This window comes from Alosa pseudoharengus, unplaced genomic scaffold (genome assembly GCF_046254945.1).
Source record: "Alosa pseudoharengus isolate Yale_2024_CS ecotype anadromous, Long Island Sound unplaced genomic scaffold, YU_APseudo_1.1 YU_APseudo_1.1_scf_18, whole genome shotgun sequence".
Taxonomy (NCBI): Eukaryota; Metazoa; Chordata; class Actinopteri; order Clupeiformes; family Clupeidae; genus Alosa; species Alosa pseudoharengus.
In genome coordinates, this window is record NW_027468650.1 from 24,476,810 (window position 1) to 24,493,870 (window position 17,061).

The following is a 17,061-nucleotide window of genomic DNA, read 5'->3' on the forward strand; positions in this document are numbered from 1 at the left end:
CGTTTACCTCAGCAACTAGCAGCCACCATCATTTAAAAGCTGAGAAAAGGCTCTTTCTTGTGATGCGATACATGTGATGTCTGTGAGATGAGTAGGTTATTTTACAAGTAGTTCAACAGACAAGAATGGGAGAATTTGGACGCACTTTCTGTCTTGTCACTTTCTCCTCTGCTTAAAAGGCTAAATTAATTATTTTGACAGGCCATAGGCTAAATAAAAATCGCTATTAGTGGGACGCAAAGCAAGGATTGAAAGAAGGGGGCACCAATAAGGCCACATGGGCTTGTGAACCTCTGATTTTCAAAGGGCCATCACACCCAAAGCAAGGGGCAACGACAACCATGGCCGTTGTGGCCGCTGTGAAATTCCAACCCTGGTCTCACCGAAGGAAGTGGTATAAATAGAGAAAAGCAGGGGCCCTAATACTGATCCCTGAGACACACCTGTGGTGAGGTCATGAGACTTTGATACCTGTCCCTGCCAAGACACGCTGAAAGAACGCCCTTTAAGGTAAGATTCAAACTAATAGCTTTCCCAGAAATTCCCAGTTCAGATCGTGTAGAAAGGAGAATGTTTTTGGTTTTAAAGCCCTAGCTATCTGGCCACCTGTGGCCCGGACTACTGTACCAAATTGTACTACTCATCTATCATATCATATCTTGACAGTACTTCATTTAACATTCCTAAGTCACTTTCTTAGCAGGAACATCAATAAACCACACATATATGACATAAAACACTCTAATTCTGGAACACTATGGGCAGTGGGTTAATGGATGCGCCACCCAGGTCCAACCAAGGTCTCAGGTTCCAGAGCATCTGTGTGAATGCATTTCTTAGTGCATAGTTCAAGGGCTTTGTCATTCATGTCAACAATTTCAAAAGCCCTATGTACCTTTTGACCTAGTAAACACAAAAAGCTAGTAGGCTAGTACTAGCCTATTTGCTTGTGTTCCTATTCCAAAAATCCACAGGCCTACAAATCTGTGCCCAGGGGCCCATTATCTCATAATCCTCCTATGACACTGTTGCTATGAGACTAGGCCTGACTAGGCTAACTGAAAAAATCCTCTCCCTTTCCTTACTCCATCCAGGCTATTACCGTTATCTTGTCTTCGATTCAACATTTTGATTGGTTGAAGAGTGATCACACTCAGCTAGCAGTAAGCAGCTGTTTGGAAAACTTGTCATATCTCTCGAATACATAGCAAAATGAAAAGGAATTCTTGGCCATCTTACTTTCATTTTCCACTATTGTTTGCTTGATTCTATCAATTTGTTGAGGCAGAGGTATTCACCCATACAGTAGGTCCATGTCTTAAAGCACCTCCCACAATTTGATTATACCTTTTTTGTAACTACAGTCAAGTTTTCACAACAGAGCAACAAGCTTTATATTCTATGATTTCTCTGGCCAATCAAGTACAGACTGATTCCAGTTAACAGCTTCAAGGGCCCTCCTTGTTTAACATTTCATTTACTCTAATTACTTACATCAAAGCACCTCCAGACCATAATGATGAACCATTAAATAAAAAATAGGAAAAGGAACAAAGACATTAAAAATGAGTGATAAAAAATTTGTATCACTCATTTTCAATGTCTTTGTTCCTTTTCCTATTTTTAATTCATTTAAACAGTCTTTCAAATGTTTCCTGATTTACCTTTTATACTGCAGAATGATGCCATCCTTCTCTCACGTCCTCAATGTTGAGAAAACTACCAGCAAAGGAGCATATTTACTTATACAAAATGCGTCTTGATGTTCTTGATCAACTTGATTATTCAGTGACTTTATTGAGACACTGTCTTGGCTCATAGAATATTTCTTTGCATTGGTATTTGTCATGTTTATGTCATACACTTACCATGTAACTGATGACAACTGAAGACTTTAATACAGCAGGCAAGTACTCAGTACAACAACAATAAAGGAGAGACCCTGGTATTTATTATACCCTTTAAAGGTACAGTAAGTTGTTTTTGTTGTCAAAAATGTAAGTGCTTCCGGATGTATAATGTTGATGTTATCCTGAAGATCTGATAAATCCATCCAGTGTTCCAACATTATGGTACACACTTTCTCTACTTCATTCCTTTTACCTTTGGGTGTCAGCTGTCAACTAATGCATAAAACACATCACATTCAGACAGTTTCAACATGCAAAAATGTCACAGGAACACTAAGTTAGCTAGCCTTGTCATAACACATTTGGTCCAAAATATCATCCTTCAGATGTATGTCATCCTCATTATAGGTCTTGAAGCATTTATTGTTTTTGACAGCAGAAAACATTGATTGCGCTTAACATATCCTCTTAAGGAAATCAACACATTCATACACAGCTGTTTTAAAAGCCCAAAGCCCTAATGAGATTTGTTTTTATATTGCACCAGATTGTCTGTTAAATTAAGCAACTTCACGTTTGCCTATTGGACAGCTTGTTTTTTTCCAGAAGTGTAAGTATAAGTATATGTACTTTTTTGATCCCGTGAGGGAAATTTAGTCTCTGCATTTATCCCAATCCATGAATTAGTGATACACACTCAGCACACAGTGAACACACAGTGAGGTGAAGCACACACTAATCCCGACGCAGTGAGCTGCCTGCTACAGCGGCGCTCGGGGAGCAGTGAGGGGTTACAGTAGGTGCCTTGCTCAAGGGCACTTCAGCCGTTCCTACTGGTCAGGGTTCGAACCAGCAACCCTCCGGTTACAAGTCCGAAGCGCTAACCAGTAGGTCACGGCTGCCCCCAAAAAAAACTTGTAATTCTTTTTGCGGTCAATCAAATCATTAAATAGACTCCCTATTATATTTCTAAATCAACTAGTGGATCCGTTGGGCCCAAAATTGCCCACAAATGATGGAAGATATAGTCCTCAGTCCTTCAACATCATTGACAGGTCATTTGGCCCTCAATGTCTCCACAGCACAGGTAAGACAGAATGTCAATAACTGTCTGTCCATGGATGTCCTTATTAACTGTTTGCTTCCCACTGCTACCTCTCCCTCATACGAGAAAGACGACACAGACACAGATGGCTATGGCTACAGCTGCCACACCGCATAGGGCCATGATCATAAAGATCTGGCTCTGTTGAAATGTGCCTTGGGATGAGGCCTCCTCATCTCCACCCAGGAGAGAGAGGGAGGCGCTGTCCGTGCTGACCATTTCGCCGTACTGCGGCCCTCGGGCCTCCACTGTCCAGCGCATGACGTTGACCTTCTGCTCCATCTCTTCGATGGTGCGGTCCACCTGGGCAATCTCTTGCTCCAGCTGGGTCAGCTCCTTTCGCTCCACGCTGTCAGACTGGGCCCCTGTCTCCTCGTGCTGCAGGTTGGACAGGCTCAGAGCGCGGGCGGCCACTTCTTTGGTGTCACCTTCATGGCAGGAGAAAACACCACACAGATACATAAAACCAATTGGCTGGGCTATTTCACCTCACTAGATAGATAGATAGATACAAACTTTAATAATCCCAAAGGAAAAATCCAATTCCCAGTCTCTCAGTACCACAATGGTACAGATATAACAGAAGGAAAGCACACCAGAAGATACATCTATAAAAAGATAGCTATTGAATGATATGCTATCTATATAAATATGCTAATGCTTCAGGGATCTTCATGTCAGAGTGTTTATATCTGGGTCAGTGGTTTCTCTTGACAGTATATAATTTTTGCTGTACCAACAAATATATTATTAAAAGAATGTGTGTAACTCAGGTGACAGCATCATTCAGGTACAATAGCCAGCAATAAGGCCTTGGAGTGGGGATTAGAGAAGGAAGATAGATGGAGGAAATGTAACCAGGCCATGTAGTCCAGGCCACCTTTTCCTTTGAAATACTTAAAAGGAGAGCAGCTATTGTCCTCTGAACTAACATTGAAATAATACATTGTAGGCTAATAATAACACATTTCTAAACAGGGCAACAAGCCATTTGAATTCCACACAGCTACACACAAATACTTAAATCCATCAATTTTTCTGTTTTATGCCCACCTTGCAACCCAGTCTGCACCAAGGCACAGGTGTTGGCCAGGGAAAAGTTGTTGCCCACGTTAAACACTTTGCACATGTCGGCGTGGAGGAGCTCCACTGAGGAGGAGAAGGCCACCCACAGCAGCTCGGCATCCTTGCGCTCGGCCTCAGGCAGAGCTTTGTCCTTCAGCTTGGAGGTGAGGTGCTGGCGACAGGACACCACGAGCTCGTGCGCCCGCTCCCGGGTCTGCCGTATCTCCTGTCGCAGGTGAGGGCTGTCGGTGCTGCCGCCCACACAAGAGGCAAGGTGCCGGTGGCAGGCCACAACCTGTGTGAGGATGAAGATGAGGATGGTGAATTTGAGGATAATATGGTGAAGATTGAAGTGTATAACTCTAGTTAAAAATACCTCTGGGAAAGAAGATGTAAAATACAGAGTGTTTACTACTGACAAGGTTAAAACACTGACATCTCGCAGCTTTTTGGAATTCCCTTTGGAACATATTTCTTAGTCTTTCAATTGGCTTTTCTGCAAAGGTGGATGAAATTACTGGAAACCGGTGATGGGTAAATATCAGGTCTACAGGAGCCTCTGAGGGGCTGGAGTTGTGGCCTTTCTGCAGTGTGTACATTTGCAACATACTGGTAAATGTTTTGCAAACACAGCTCCAGTAATAGACAGAGAGATGCAGACTGTCTGTCCATTGCAGAACTCTCCATAGAAGATCACAAATTGAATAGAGCAGATTCTCGTGTAGCACTATTCAGAGGCTAACTTCACAACGCCCTCCAGTATGTGACACAAAATGGAGGCTTGATCTACCAAAGTATTAACTGACATCTCTCTTTAAAGACGCAAAAAAAGAAATTGCAATACAAAATGATACCTACATTTTGGTTATCATGTCTTTAGTCAGAGATATTTTAGGTTCACATTTTTGAGGGTAAATGTATCTCTTTATTTATTAAAATGACAGACAATAAAAGTGTAACACTGTATTATGCTCTATTAGAACAAGGTCAATGTAGAAAGTAAAATGTTTAATTAAGGATTTAGACTAGAGCATCAGTGTGTGCATTGGAGACATAACTAATAATCTGCTAGGTGTAGCCTCAGATCTATTTCAGTATAAGCCTTATAGCTTCTTACACTCAGTCATCACGCAAGATATAGGGAAAGAAATCCCTCCAAGAACGTACAAATCAGCCATATCAATGGAACATCGTACATGTTTTAACTCGTGTGTACATGTAAATTTGATATTGTCCCAAAATTCATTTTGATGGCATATGGTCATTTGAGAGGAGAAATTATTACATCTTTCAATGATCTAACTAAGCTAGTTTTGTGACCCAGGTCTATGCTAAAATGTAGTATGACATCCAAACATACCTACAAACATATTGCCATAATAGATCAGCTATCAACTTTGCTTTTATCAGTGCCAACTGCATTGATATTGATGTTTGGTCAGTAGCTTGCCAGTTTAAACTTCATACACATTTCACAGATCCCAGAATAACATGGCTGCTTGCTTGATTAATGAACTCACACTTGGTGAGGTATAAATGGTAAAAACGTGTTGTGATTTAGACACCATTTTAAGATGTCACTGAATAAGATGGGCATTGGCTAAATACTTACGTCTTCATCTTTTAGAGCAAGATATGTGCTGTGAATTATACAATAACAGTCATGTATTTTCTACAGCTCAGTGTTTGACCAATATAGTCAATGGTGCACCAGCAATCTATTGCATTGTGCACACCATTTCCTTTTAGAAAAGCTTTACAGAACAGAGCTGACCCAAATCTATTCTTTTGTTTGGTCCCTGACATCAATGTTTATTGAAGCAAGTGACTTTGTCTTCAACCTGACCCTCTACTATATAAAAAGAGAAATAGTAAGCCAGTGAACCATAGAGCTTTTTTTGCAGACTTAGTGCCTTTTTGCCCCTAGGTCAGCGTTTCTCAAACTGTGGGTCGCGACAGTTTTTTTTATTTATTTTTTATCTGTAGCCTGGGCCCAGGTAGCACCCGATGCGCAACGGACGCACTGTGATATTCACAGGGAAGCGCTCGTGTCAAGGCAGCTTAGTTAGTCCCGACCTACATGAGATTTTGAACGTTGTTGTGAGAGTGGTGAATTTCATTAAAACCCGGCCCTTAAAAGCGCGTCTATTCTCCACACTTTGCGAAGAGATGGTAGCTGACCAAAAGGCTGTACTGTTTCACAGCGAGGCAAGGTGGCTTTCCCGAGGTAAAGTGCTGTCGCGCGTGTTTGAGCTCCGAGTCGCCTCTGGAGGAAGAACGCATGTTTGAATCTGCAAGCACGTTCATTAATGAACATTTCTTGACGAAGCTGGCCTATCTTAGCGATATATTTGATATATCTTAGCGATACATTTGAGTTAAATGTCCAGTTACAAGGCAAAGACAAGCACCTACCTCACCTAGCAAATACGATTACTGCATTCACCAAAAAAATGGGACAGGTGCCTCGATCGACAGTATTAGGCCTATGCCTTTGAGATTTCTGAGCGAAATCGCTGAAACGTCTGATTGGGAGGCACTCTTGTGATCCCATGTATTCAACAGTAGGCCTACATCACATCCCTGCAAAGTTTATTTCAAAAATATTTCCCAACCAGCAGTGCTCAGTATGACTGGATTATGGATCCATTTAATGCAACATGTTGGCATTTCATTGAATATATTGTACAATGCTGTATAATGGCCTATGCTTCCTAATATGTTGCTGGAAAACAGAAATATGTATGTGTGTTATGTATTTATTTATTATTATATCTGCAGCACCAGCTGATTTTAACTCTGTTGAAGAGGATATATTTAGAACTTGTCATTATTTCAATAAATTTGACAATTTTAAGCTTCGACCTATACCACTTTCTTAGAGCGATGAGGGACAGGTGGGGCTCGAGAATGCCCCCTCAAAGTGGGGAATGAAAGAAAAAGTTTGAGAACCACTGATCTAGTTTGTTAACTACCACAGTCACGAGTTGGGTCGCGATAGTCTGTCATTTTTAAAAAGTGGGTCCCCAGAAAAAAAGTTTGAGAAACACTGCCCTAGGTTATATCACATGGCATCTCAAGAAGGGTAGGAGACACCCATAAAAGGAAATATTTCTGGAAAGGAATAATTAACAGCATCATAGTGTTATAGTGAAAGCCTAACAAAATATCAAATTCTATAGCACACAGACTATGCCTTTATTAAGTATAATTCGCTGAATTATAGTGCTCTTGACCAGCAATCAATAAAAATAACAATAATAATAACAACAAATAAATACTTAATACTCAGCATTGCAGATATAGTTGAATGAAATAATTCACCTTGACAAGGCAGTCCACCATGGTTTTCCCATCTTCAGGGGGATTTGCCGCCGTAGCAGTGCCATCATCACCCACTTTATTGTTGGTAAGTGGCATGGGTATAGTTGTTGAGGTGTGACAGGGATGCCCCCCGTCCCAGCTGCCTAGCGGGAGAGGGTGTTATCCTGCCTCAGCTCACCCCTCCAAGCTCCCAAGCTGGAGTGGTCGTGGTCCCACAGCCAGGACTGTCTTGCACTTCGCCAGATTAAACATGCCACGTTCAATGTTACCCCACACACACTCCTGTGACAAGAATCTCTGGATTTTGAGACGCTCCGCGAACAGCTGTAAAGAATCATCCACTCAAAAGCACAATACGTGTAAAATACAATACAATACACAATTAAAACTGCTTTAAAGTAAACAGCTGGTTGAATTTAAGGAGGTGATGTATAAGTCCCAGGTATATGTGATAATCCCCACGACTGACCCGTGTTTGCTGACGCAGGCTAACCCTAGTAACTAATCTCCTTATCTGCAGCTAAGAGATGCAGTGGTGCTCCTGCTAGGGAACATGTTGCCTCCTCCAAGACATCACTTTCTCTGATAGATGGAGAATGGGCTGCAGCAAAGAGGGAGTATCACCTCGACCCCACCAACCCCCCCACCCCACCACCACTACTGCTTTTGCCTGTCATGACCTCAGGCTGGTTGAGGGAATAAGCAGCAGTCTTTCTCATACACTCCAGATTGAAACATGTAAAACTACAGACAGCCAACTGAAAAATAAATATTTTAAACCATTTTCATAATGTATTTGTACATAGTAATAGGTCATCATATTATACCTGATGAAGAAAAGTGTATTTGTGGTCTTACTCTATAGATTGACTTGCTAAATGTGAACATATACATTGCCACATTATTGGTTTTTAATGCTGGTCAAGTTATTTTCCAACAAACCCCTACAACTTGAGAACTAAAAAACACTTTGATCATAAAGACTTTTTGCTTCAGTCAGCTGACATGAGTAGCATGTGAAATAGTTATGAGCATATACAGTCACTGTCTCTAGTCTAATCTATATACAACACAAGCTCCAGGCTGAAATAAAAATTAAAAGTAGGACCCTAGAAACAAAATGGTGGCTCACACTGCATTTCCTTCTGAAACCCTTGGGGGACAGTGCCTCAATCCAAAACCTTTCTGACTAATAGGCCCACTTGCCCATCCCATTACCAGACAGTGCTTCGCATGATTTCTTTCTATATACATTGGATTCAAAAATAGAAGCATGCATCATATACTTCAATCTGTATTCATACACAGTCCAATTGTTCCCAAGCCCTATGGCCATCCGTGTTGACAAAGTCAGACAAAGACAGAAGAAGACGGAGATCCTTTTCTACTCGGCTGGCTCCCAGCATCATGTAATGGCCGACATCCTTTTACAGAAGGATGTTTTCAGGTTTTCATTACAGAAACCTTGAATGCCCTGCGTGGCTTTCAATGAGGGAATATCCTGATTTAATCTTTACATCTATACATGTCACTGAAGTCAAGTGCGTGAAGACAGTGTCCAACAAAAAATTGAGCAACCACGTGGAATGCAGTTGTGGAGAAGTAATGCAGATATGCAGTGATTATTGTTGTTATTTTATGCAATAATTACATTTCATTTCATAATTTGAAATGTTGCCAAGCAATGTTATCCAAAACCGTATGTGTTGTAATGGAAGCTGAGAGAAAATTCTCATAGCCTACACAAAGAAAGGGAAATATACTGTATATGTATAAGAATTTGTTCTGTAAAAACTGAATAAGGATCTTTTGAATTTATGCTTAATTTACCTCATTAATTTATTCAACCTATCTGTACTTTCTGCTAAGAAAGGGGAGAGCCATCTTGTAACAAGCAATTGAGCACACCACCCATAAGTGAATGCCCTCTGCTGCAGGTCGAATAAGATTAAGGACAGGCTAAAATAATCCTTGAAATATTGCTGGAGGATTGGCCTGGTTATCCCATGTGAATCAGATCCTCAGAACGAATCAGATAATGATCCCTCTAATGTTAGTGTGGAGGGGCTCAGACAGCAGCCACTGGGTTCTGCAGTAGGGTCTGTGGTAGGCTATAATCAGTGAAGTCAGTGAGTTCACAGCTTTTGAATGTTGATTTAATGAATGAACTGGATTGAAAACCATGTAGAAGGTGTCCTGTTTGTTTTGATCAATGCAATGACTGTAAAAGACTGTTGGGTAGACCAGTTGGGTTAACCAAAATCTTATATTTACAAAATTACATACATGGCCTAATTGTGGTAGGCTGGAAAAATGACTGCACAAATTGCTACTTGACTGCAGACATTGAACCCCAAAAGGCCAACAGATACAAAATACATGAAAGCTGAAAAGTAAAAAGCTCACAGTGAAAGAGAGACACAAATATGGAAAAATCATTAGACTATCCGTGCAAAACTGTGTTTTGCCTTGAAAGTAACTTGTGACATGAAAAAATACTTGCAATGCATATTAAATGTGAATAATGGTTTTATGTTTATATTGGTTAGCTCACTTCAACAAAACCTCATATCATCCTTAGCCTACATAACTGGTGTTAAGTGAAAAGATGAATATTTTGTTGCAGTGGAATCCAGAGATATCCATCAGAACTCAGAACTACTTGTCGGTTGCAATCTAGAGCGCTCAGCCCTTTGACATAGAAAGAAAGATAACAGTTAACGTTACTGTTAGCTAGCAGCAGCAATAAAGTATTAGCTAACATCATTTGTTTTGTGGTTTCATTTTATAATGTCAGCGAGAAAGAAAGACGTTCCAATCCACGTGAGTCATTTTTATTACATTACCATTTTGCCATTATACACAAACTGCTCAATTAATATATCTGTCAGCAATGGGTTTAGCTTCAAGATGGCTGAAGTTAGAAGCTAAAGCTGATAGCACTTACATTAGTCACTGTGCATTGTTGCTAGGTTGAAATAGCGGATGAAGAACAGTGGTTGGAAGCCTTATCAAACCCGACACTTTTTGGTAGGTATGATAACGTTAGATGTTTTACCAACAATAAATTCCAGGTTCTTGACTTTTAATATTAGCTAACTAACGTGCTCTAACATTGCTAAGCTAGTTTGCTCTGCACAATGGTCTGGTTGCTGGTAACATAAGCCCACCTCACCCCATCTCCTCACCTCAATCAACGTTGTCAGTTGTGGACGTTTATCAGGAGTGGTGTGGTCCTTGCAAGGCAGTAGAAAGCCTTTTCCGAAAACTACGGACAGACAATGGAGATGACTTAGTTCGATTTGGAGTGGTGAGTTTTCAGACCTTGACAGCATTATTGCCAATGATAGGCGATATGGACCACACATGTAAACTGATGTCCGGTCAATTTTGGGCCTACCTACACTGGTGCGTGTGCATGTGTGAAACACAATTGGTCACATACATTATTCTTTCAGGTTGAAGCCAGCTCCATAAGTGATCTTACAATCTTCAAGGGAAAGTGTCAACCTGTGTTTCTATTGTATTTGGTAAGTAGAGAACTATACACTACCTACTAATAGTCTACTTAAATCTTTTATTTATAACTACTGGTAATTGTTTTTTGTTTCAGGAAGGTAAACTAGTTTCAGTAGTTAAGGGGGTTAATGGACCTCTTTTGCAAAGGACAATTATAGGATATATTGAAATGCAGAAGAAAAAACAGGAATTGGGCTCCAAATACAAAATGGATGTAAGTACAGTATATAGATTCACCATCTTTCTCCATCAGAGGTAACCTATTAATATTGTTTATAGTCTTTAAAATCTTTAAAACTCACACACTTAGGTGAAAGAAATTTTCCTTAAAGACTATCAAGACTCAAGGCCACCCAACAAGACCATTCTGGAGGAATCAAAAGACACTGATGGTGGGTCAGACATTTATGGGATCAGATACCCTTGCATCTTTGCATAACACCACTGTAAGGCATTGCAAGAATAGAAGCGTGTTGGCTACCAAGGTTTTAGCGTGTTTTGAACATTAAAGGTCAGAACAGTGCATCAGTGGTAAATATTTGAGGTCAAATTGTACCATGATGAATACCGGTATGTCTGCATGTAACCATTTTTTATGTCCTTGATAATTATCCCCCTCAGATGTGGATTCTTACAATGTTGTCATCATAAAACCAGATGCTGTGGCAGAGGGACAAGTGGAGACAATTAAAAAAAAAGTCTGATTTTTATGCTGTTGTTATTCTAGGCTAAAAGGCTTGTAATCTGTCACTTTCAATTGTTTGGGTTGTTTAATGGTGTAGTACTACATTGGAATTTACAAATGTTTGTGAGAGTATCTATTACTGCTTAATTAGAATAAATGAATAATAACACCTATTTATAAGCAAAGTTGATTGACATGTTGACATGTGATCTTTGACCTTCAGGCTGTGGATGCAGGATACCGTGTGGTTGCAGATGAAGAGAGAATTCTAAATGAAAAGGAGATACATGATTTTTATAAAGACAGGGCTGATGAGGTAGGAATGTTTTGCTCCCCACTCAGAGTATATGTTACAATACCAAACAGACATCAAACAGACATTGTATTATCAAAGGGTAAATGACAACTTTTGATGAGTTAATATTCTAGATACCAATAATAAAGTATGTTGCATTGACCTGCTATTTTGTTTGAATTGAATATCTTTTTTTTCTCAGCCTGATTTTGTGATGCTCATGTCAAGTGGGCCTGTTCATGCTCTCATACTAAAGAAGGGAGAACATATGGATGATGGAGGCCCACCTGCCCTCAGAGAAATTATTGATCCTTCTCAAGTTGACCTAATAAGACCAAAAAACAGGTGGGACACAACACTGTACATCTATACATCAGCTTAGTGTTAGTGGCATACATTTTAAAAGCTTTTAAAGACACTAATAAAAATCCATTGTTTTTTAATACTTGTCATTTCTGGCTTTGTGCGGAGGCCTAAACTTTACACCCTCCTCCTCATTTCGGGAATTGGGAACTATCTGGCCTTAACCTCCTTACTCACACTGTTGACATGTTACCTTGCTAGTTTGCATCTTTAGTACAGCAGGTACTCAGAAATGGTTATGTACCCTTATGAGGCACTAATGTACTGATGCCTGAATTGTCCCACCTAGGCTGTGATTGGTTGAAGCTTAGATCTGAAGCAGAACTCCTCAGCTATGACTGCTTATTTCGTTGACGATTTATCTTTTAACAGTCATTATATAGACATGTTAACAGCAAGGTCAAAAAACGTCATTGATCACCGGAGGTGGTCTTTAAATTGAATCACCTCGAGTAACACAATATATCTGCATCTGTGTGATCTTGTGTCCAGGTCAAAAGATGGCCAGGAGGTGATTCTGGAGGTGTGTGGAGACAGCAGAGAACTTGCAAGCAGACAGCTGGGTTTCTTCTTTCCGTCTTTTGATTTTGCTACAGGAACAATGAGAAAGAATGAATCCAGGATTCAGAGAACTTTTGCTCTGATTCGACCTAGTCTTGTGAAGGAGAAAAAAAGTGACCATGAAATCACATTTAATCACCAGATTAACAATTTTTCAATTTTGTTGATAACAGTGGCCTACTCTGCCAGTGGTTGCATTCCTACTGAAATAAACAGAATCTTGTTTGTCTATATTGTTTGGTACAGATGAGATCTTGCAGGCAGTCCATGATGCAGGCTTCCAGGTGGCCATTCAGAAAGAGGTAACTCTGTCTGAGGAGCAGGCCAGGGAGTTCTATAAAGAACATGAGGGCAAAGATTATTTCCAGAGCTTCATAAATCACATGTCCAGGTAGGCCAACCAGATGTATTTGCCATGCATATTTGGTCTATATAAGATCAACTTTTTTAGATCTGCTGAATCTCTGTTAGTGTCTAAAGCATTTAAAGAACAACTTTAAACAGCAGTACAACTCACCTGCTTTCAAGTCTTGCTTTCAAGCCTTGCTCATAAGAACAGTTACTCTTCAAGAACTTCAAAAATTAACTCTTCAAGAGCTTCAAGAAGTAGCAAACCATCTTTTTCATGACCATCTAAACATATTATTTCCCCTTTCCCTATTATCCTTTATTTAGTTGTGGTGTCTGGACACAATTACATAAATTTTATATTATTACACTAAACCTCATTTACGTATGTGAGTTGTTTTGCATGTCTGTATCTCTACATCAAATAAGAAGTGTTTTTGGAAGAGTTTTTGGCTGAGAGTTTCTGTGTCGTCTGTCTTGCAGTGGCCCAGTGCTTGCTCTGGCTCTGACTCGCGAAGATGCTGTCCAGCACTGGAGGAATTTACTAGGTCCCAAAATCCTGGAGGAGGCTAAAGAGAAGTGCCCTGACAGGTAGGAAAGCAATTAAGAGTAATTATTTAGTTTATTCTGTTGCTTTGTTGTTACTTGCATTTTTCAATTTGAGATATTATAGATCTCACTTATCAGATCTATCTATCTATCTATCTATCTATCTTTGATTGGATATTTGACTTCCTCACCAACTGTTTACAAGTGGTTAGAGTGGGGGGGTCTGACATCTGACTCATTAGCCATCAGCACTGGTGCTCCCCAAGGCTGTGTTTTGAGTCCACTGCTGTACAACATCTATACACATGACTGCAAAGCCAACAGTAGTCATACCTCCATCATCAAGTTTGCAGATGACACAGTGATCTTGGGCCTGATTAGTAACAACAATGAACAGCTCTACTTGGATCAGGTTGATGAGGTGGCACAGTGGTGTCAATCTAACAGCTTGATACTGAATATCAATAAAACCAAGGAAATGGTAGTGGATTACAGAAGGAAGCAGCAGAACTACAGTTACACCCCACTAATGATCAGCGGGCAACCTGTAGAGAGAGTCACAAGTTTTAAATACCTTGGTGTCCACATTACTGAAGACTTAACATGGACTGTTAACACTCAATATGTTCTGAAGAAGTCCAGACAACGACTCTACTTCCTTCGTCAGCTAAGGAAATTCAAAGTTTCTACATCCATCATGAAGGCCTTCTACACTTCAGCGGTTGAGAGTGTTCTAACTGGTAGCATCATCACCTGGTATGGGAACTTCACAGTTAGAGATTGTAGTACTCTGCAGAGAGTAGTGCACTCAGCTGAACGTACTATAAGAACTCAACTCCCTGCTCTACAAGATATCTATTCCAGAAGAGTACTCCTAAGAGCCCAAAAGATTCTGAAGGACTCTTCTCATCCTAACAATGGATTATTCCTACCGCTGAAATCAAGAAGACGCCTATGTAGTCACAAAGCCAGAACTGAGAGACTCAGGAGAAGTTTTTATCCCCAGGCCATCCAAACTCTGAACTCACACTATACTGACTTTGCACACATTCACTCCTCAGCACTCTCAAACATTTCCCAACTCTGAATTCACACTATACTGAATTTGCACTCATTCACTCCTCAGCACTCATGACCCCCCCCCCCCCCACACACACACACACACACACACACCTACAGGACTTTTAGCACTTTTACATCCCTATGCTCTCCCTATGCTACAGACCTTTTATTTATTTTCTTATTTCATCACACGTCAAAACACACACGCACACACACACACACACACACACACACACACACACACACATATCTGACTTTCTCCAACTTTTGCACATCTCCATAGAACTTTTTATTTATTATTTTTGATTTCTCCTCCATCTATCTACCCATGTCCTTGATTGCCTAGCCTTTCTGCCCCCCCCCCCCCATCCCCAACACACACACACACATTGCTTCTCCAACACACATCCCCAACATACTTACAGCACACTGCACCCCCCCCCCCCCCATACACAGCACATTGTCTCATGAGGAAGCTTCTCCAACACACATATTGCACACTGCCCTCTCCCCACATACACAGCACACTATCCCATCTCCCCTGTCATCCCCCCAACACACACACCAAGACCCCTGGCAGTTGGGTTAGCTCCTTGAGCCGTGGATCTGCCCAAGGTTTCTTCCTTGGTAAGGGAGTTTTTCCTTGCCCCTGTTGCTCTTGGGTGCTCCTTTTTGGTGCCCCCCCCCCCCCAATCCCAATCCTCCCCCACCTTTCTTATGCAGCCCTTGCCACTTAATCTACTAAACCCCTCTTCTACTGCACTTTTTACCCCCCCCCATAAATGCACAAATAGGCTGACACCAGACATAATTTCACTGCATTTCTTACTTCCAGTAACTATATGCATGTGACAATAAACTTCATTGTATCCTTGTATCTATCTATCTATCTATCTATCTATCTATCTATCATACAATATTGTTTATTATAAATAAACAGAACCGTACTGTACAAAGACCTCTTATGGCTCTAATTTGAATTTGAGTCTAACGTCTAACTGGAGCTAATTTAATAACTATGCAAAATCTATTTGCGAATATAATACCATGATTAAGATCCTACGCACAAATATTAGATGGTCAGCTCGTAGTTCTCATGCACCGCATAATAGCTTTAGTTCATGTACAAGAACTTTGCTCATTGCTTCATCGCTCAACTTTGTCCAGCATTTAAATTAGGCCCTTAATGTTATAAAGTAATATGCAAATTTGCTATAAGCCCGCCTAACTATAACAGTATACCACATTTGATGGGCAGTTAAAAAGGTTCAACAGACTTGAGAAGAAATCTTAGTGAAACTATAACTCTAGACTTGTCAGTTGTATGTACAGTTGTACAGTCTCTTTACTCCCTGTTTTTGTGAAGTTTGCGTGCCCAGTTTGCCATTGATGACGTGCCGGTCAACCAGCTCCATGGCAGCTCCACAATGGAGGAGGCTCAGAAAGACCTGCAGCGCTTCTTCCCTGTGGAGCACACACTTGCCGTCATCAAACCAGATGCCGCACAGCAACACAAAAGTAAACGCACCATCTTCTTTGGGTTATAGAGTCAGGTGGAGAGACATAGGGTTGCAGTAATCTGTTTCAGTACATCTCACTGTTGACTTAGAGAATGATCATGTCATTTATTATGATTGTTGATTTGTTTTGATTTCACAGATGATATTATTAGTCGCATTGAGTCAGCAGGGTTCAGCATTTCTCAGGTGAAGGAGGCACAGCTCACCAAAGAGATGGCTGAAAACTTCTACAAGCACCATCATGACAAAAGCTTTTTCAACCCTCTGGTGGATTTCATGTCACAGTGAGTGTCATGATTATGTTTATTGTTAGGTCATATCAGAATATGTTTTTATTTCTCACATCTAGGCAAAAAGGCAAAAAGTATGATTTCTGTAATAATCCAGAGATGAAAGCCGATGTACAGCATTCATCATAATAGTAACTATATACTATATCTCTACACTACAGCCAGTTTGTTCCTTCTGCATAGTACACATTATGGCACATCTATGTGGAGGCTATGTGTCAGCTGTAGTTCATGCCATCTGCTCTTTTGTGCTGTGCAGAGGTCCCTCTGTGCTAATGATCCTCAGTAAGGAGAACGCTATCTCTGAGTGGAGAGAGATGATGGGTCCGGTGGATCCAGAGAAGGCCAAGGAGGTGAGCCCCAACTCCCTGAGAGCGCGCTTCGCCAAAAGCGTCATGGAGAACGCTGTCCACGGCTCCTCGGATTCTGAGCATGCCATGGACAACATTCGCTTCATCTTCGGAGATGTCTGCTTGTAGCCGCTGGGGCCAAAGTTGAATGGCAGAAAAAGCCTCTTTCCGAGAG

General features: G+C 40.8%; 2 protein-coding genes across 2 annotated transcripts; one reads left to right on the forward strand and one right to left on the reverse strand.

The window, feature by feature from the left end:
* Positions 1-1,911: 1,911 nt before the first annotated feature.
* On the reverse strand, positions 1,912-7,440 carry rgs9bp (regulator of G protein signaling 9 binding protein). The gene is made up of 3 exons (XM_076290691.1): positions 7,345-7,440; positions 4,009-4,315; positions 1,912-3,383 (listed from the first exon to the last, which is right to left on the reverse strand). The coding sequence occupies exons 1-3, from the start codon at positions 7,438-7,440 to the stop codon at positions 3,013-3,015; spliced, it is 774 nt and encodes a 257-aa protein (XP_076146806.1). The 3' UTR covers positions 1,912-3,012.
* A 1,232-nt stretch (positions 7,441-8,672) lies between these two features.
* On the forward strand, positions 8,673-17,015 carry LOC143131502 (thioredoxin domain-containing protein 6-like). Its single transcript, XM_076291153.1, has 15 exons — positions 8,673-8,753; positions 10,317-10,374; positions 10,551-10,654; positions 10,803-10,874; positions 10,958-11,118; positions 11,185-11,255; positions 11,485-11,561; positions 11,772-11,864; positions 12,046-12,188; positions 12,699-12,880; positions 13,014-13,158; positions 13,599-13,706; positions 16,093-16,244; positions 16,386-16,530; positions 16,796-17,015. Exons 1-15 carry the CDS (start codon positions 8,673-8,675, stop codon positions 17,013-17,015), a joined length of 1,812 nt encoding a protein of 603 aa, XP_076147268.1.
* Positions 17,016-17,061: the final 46 nt, after the last annotated feature.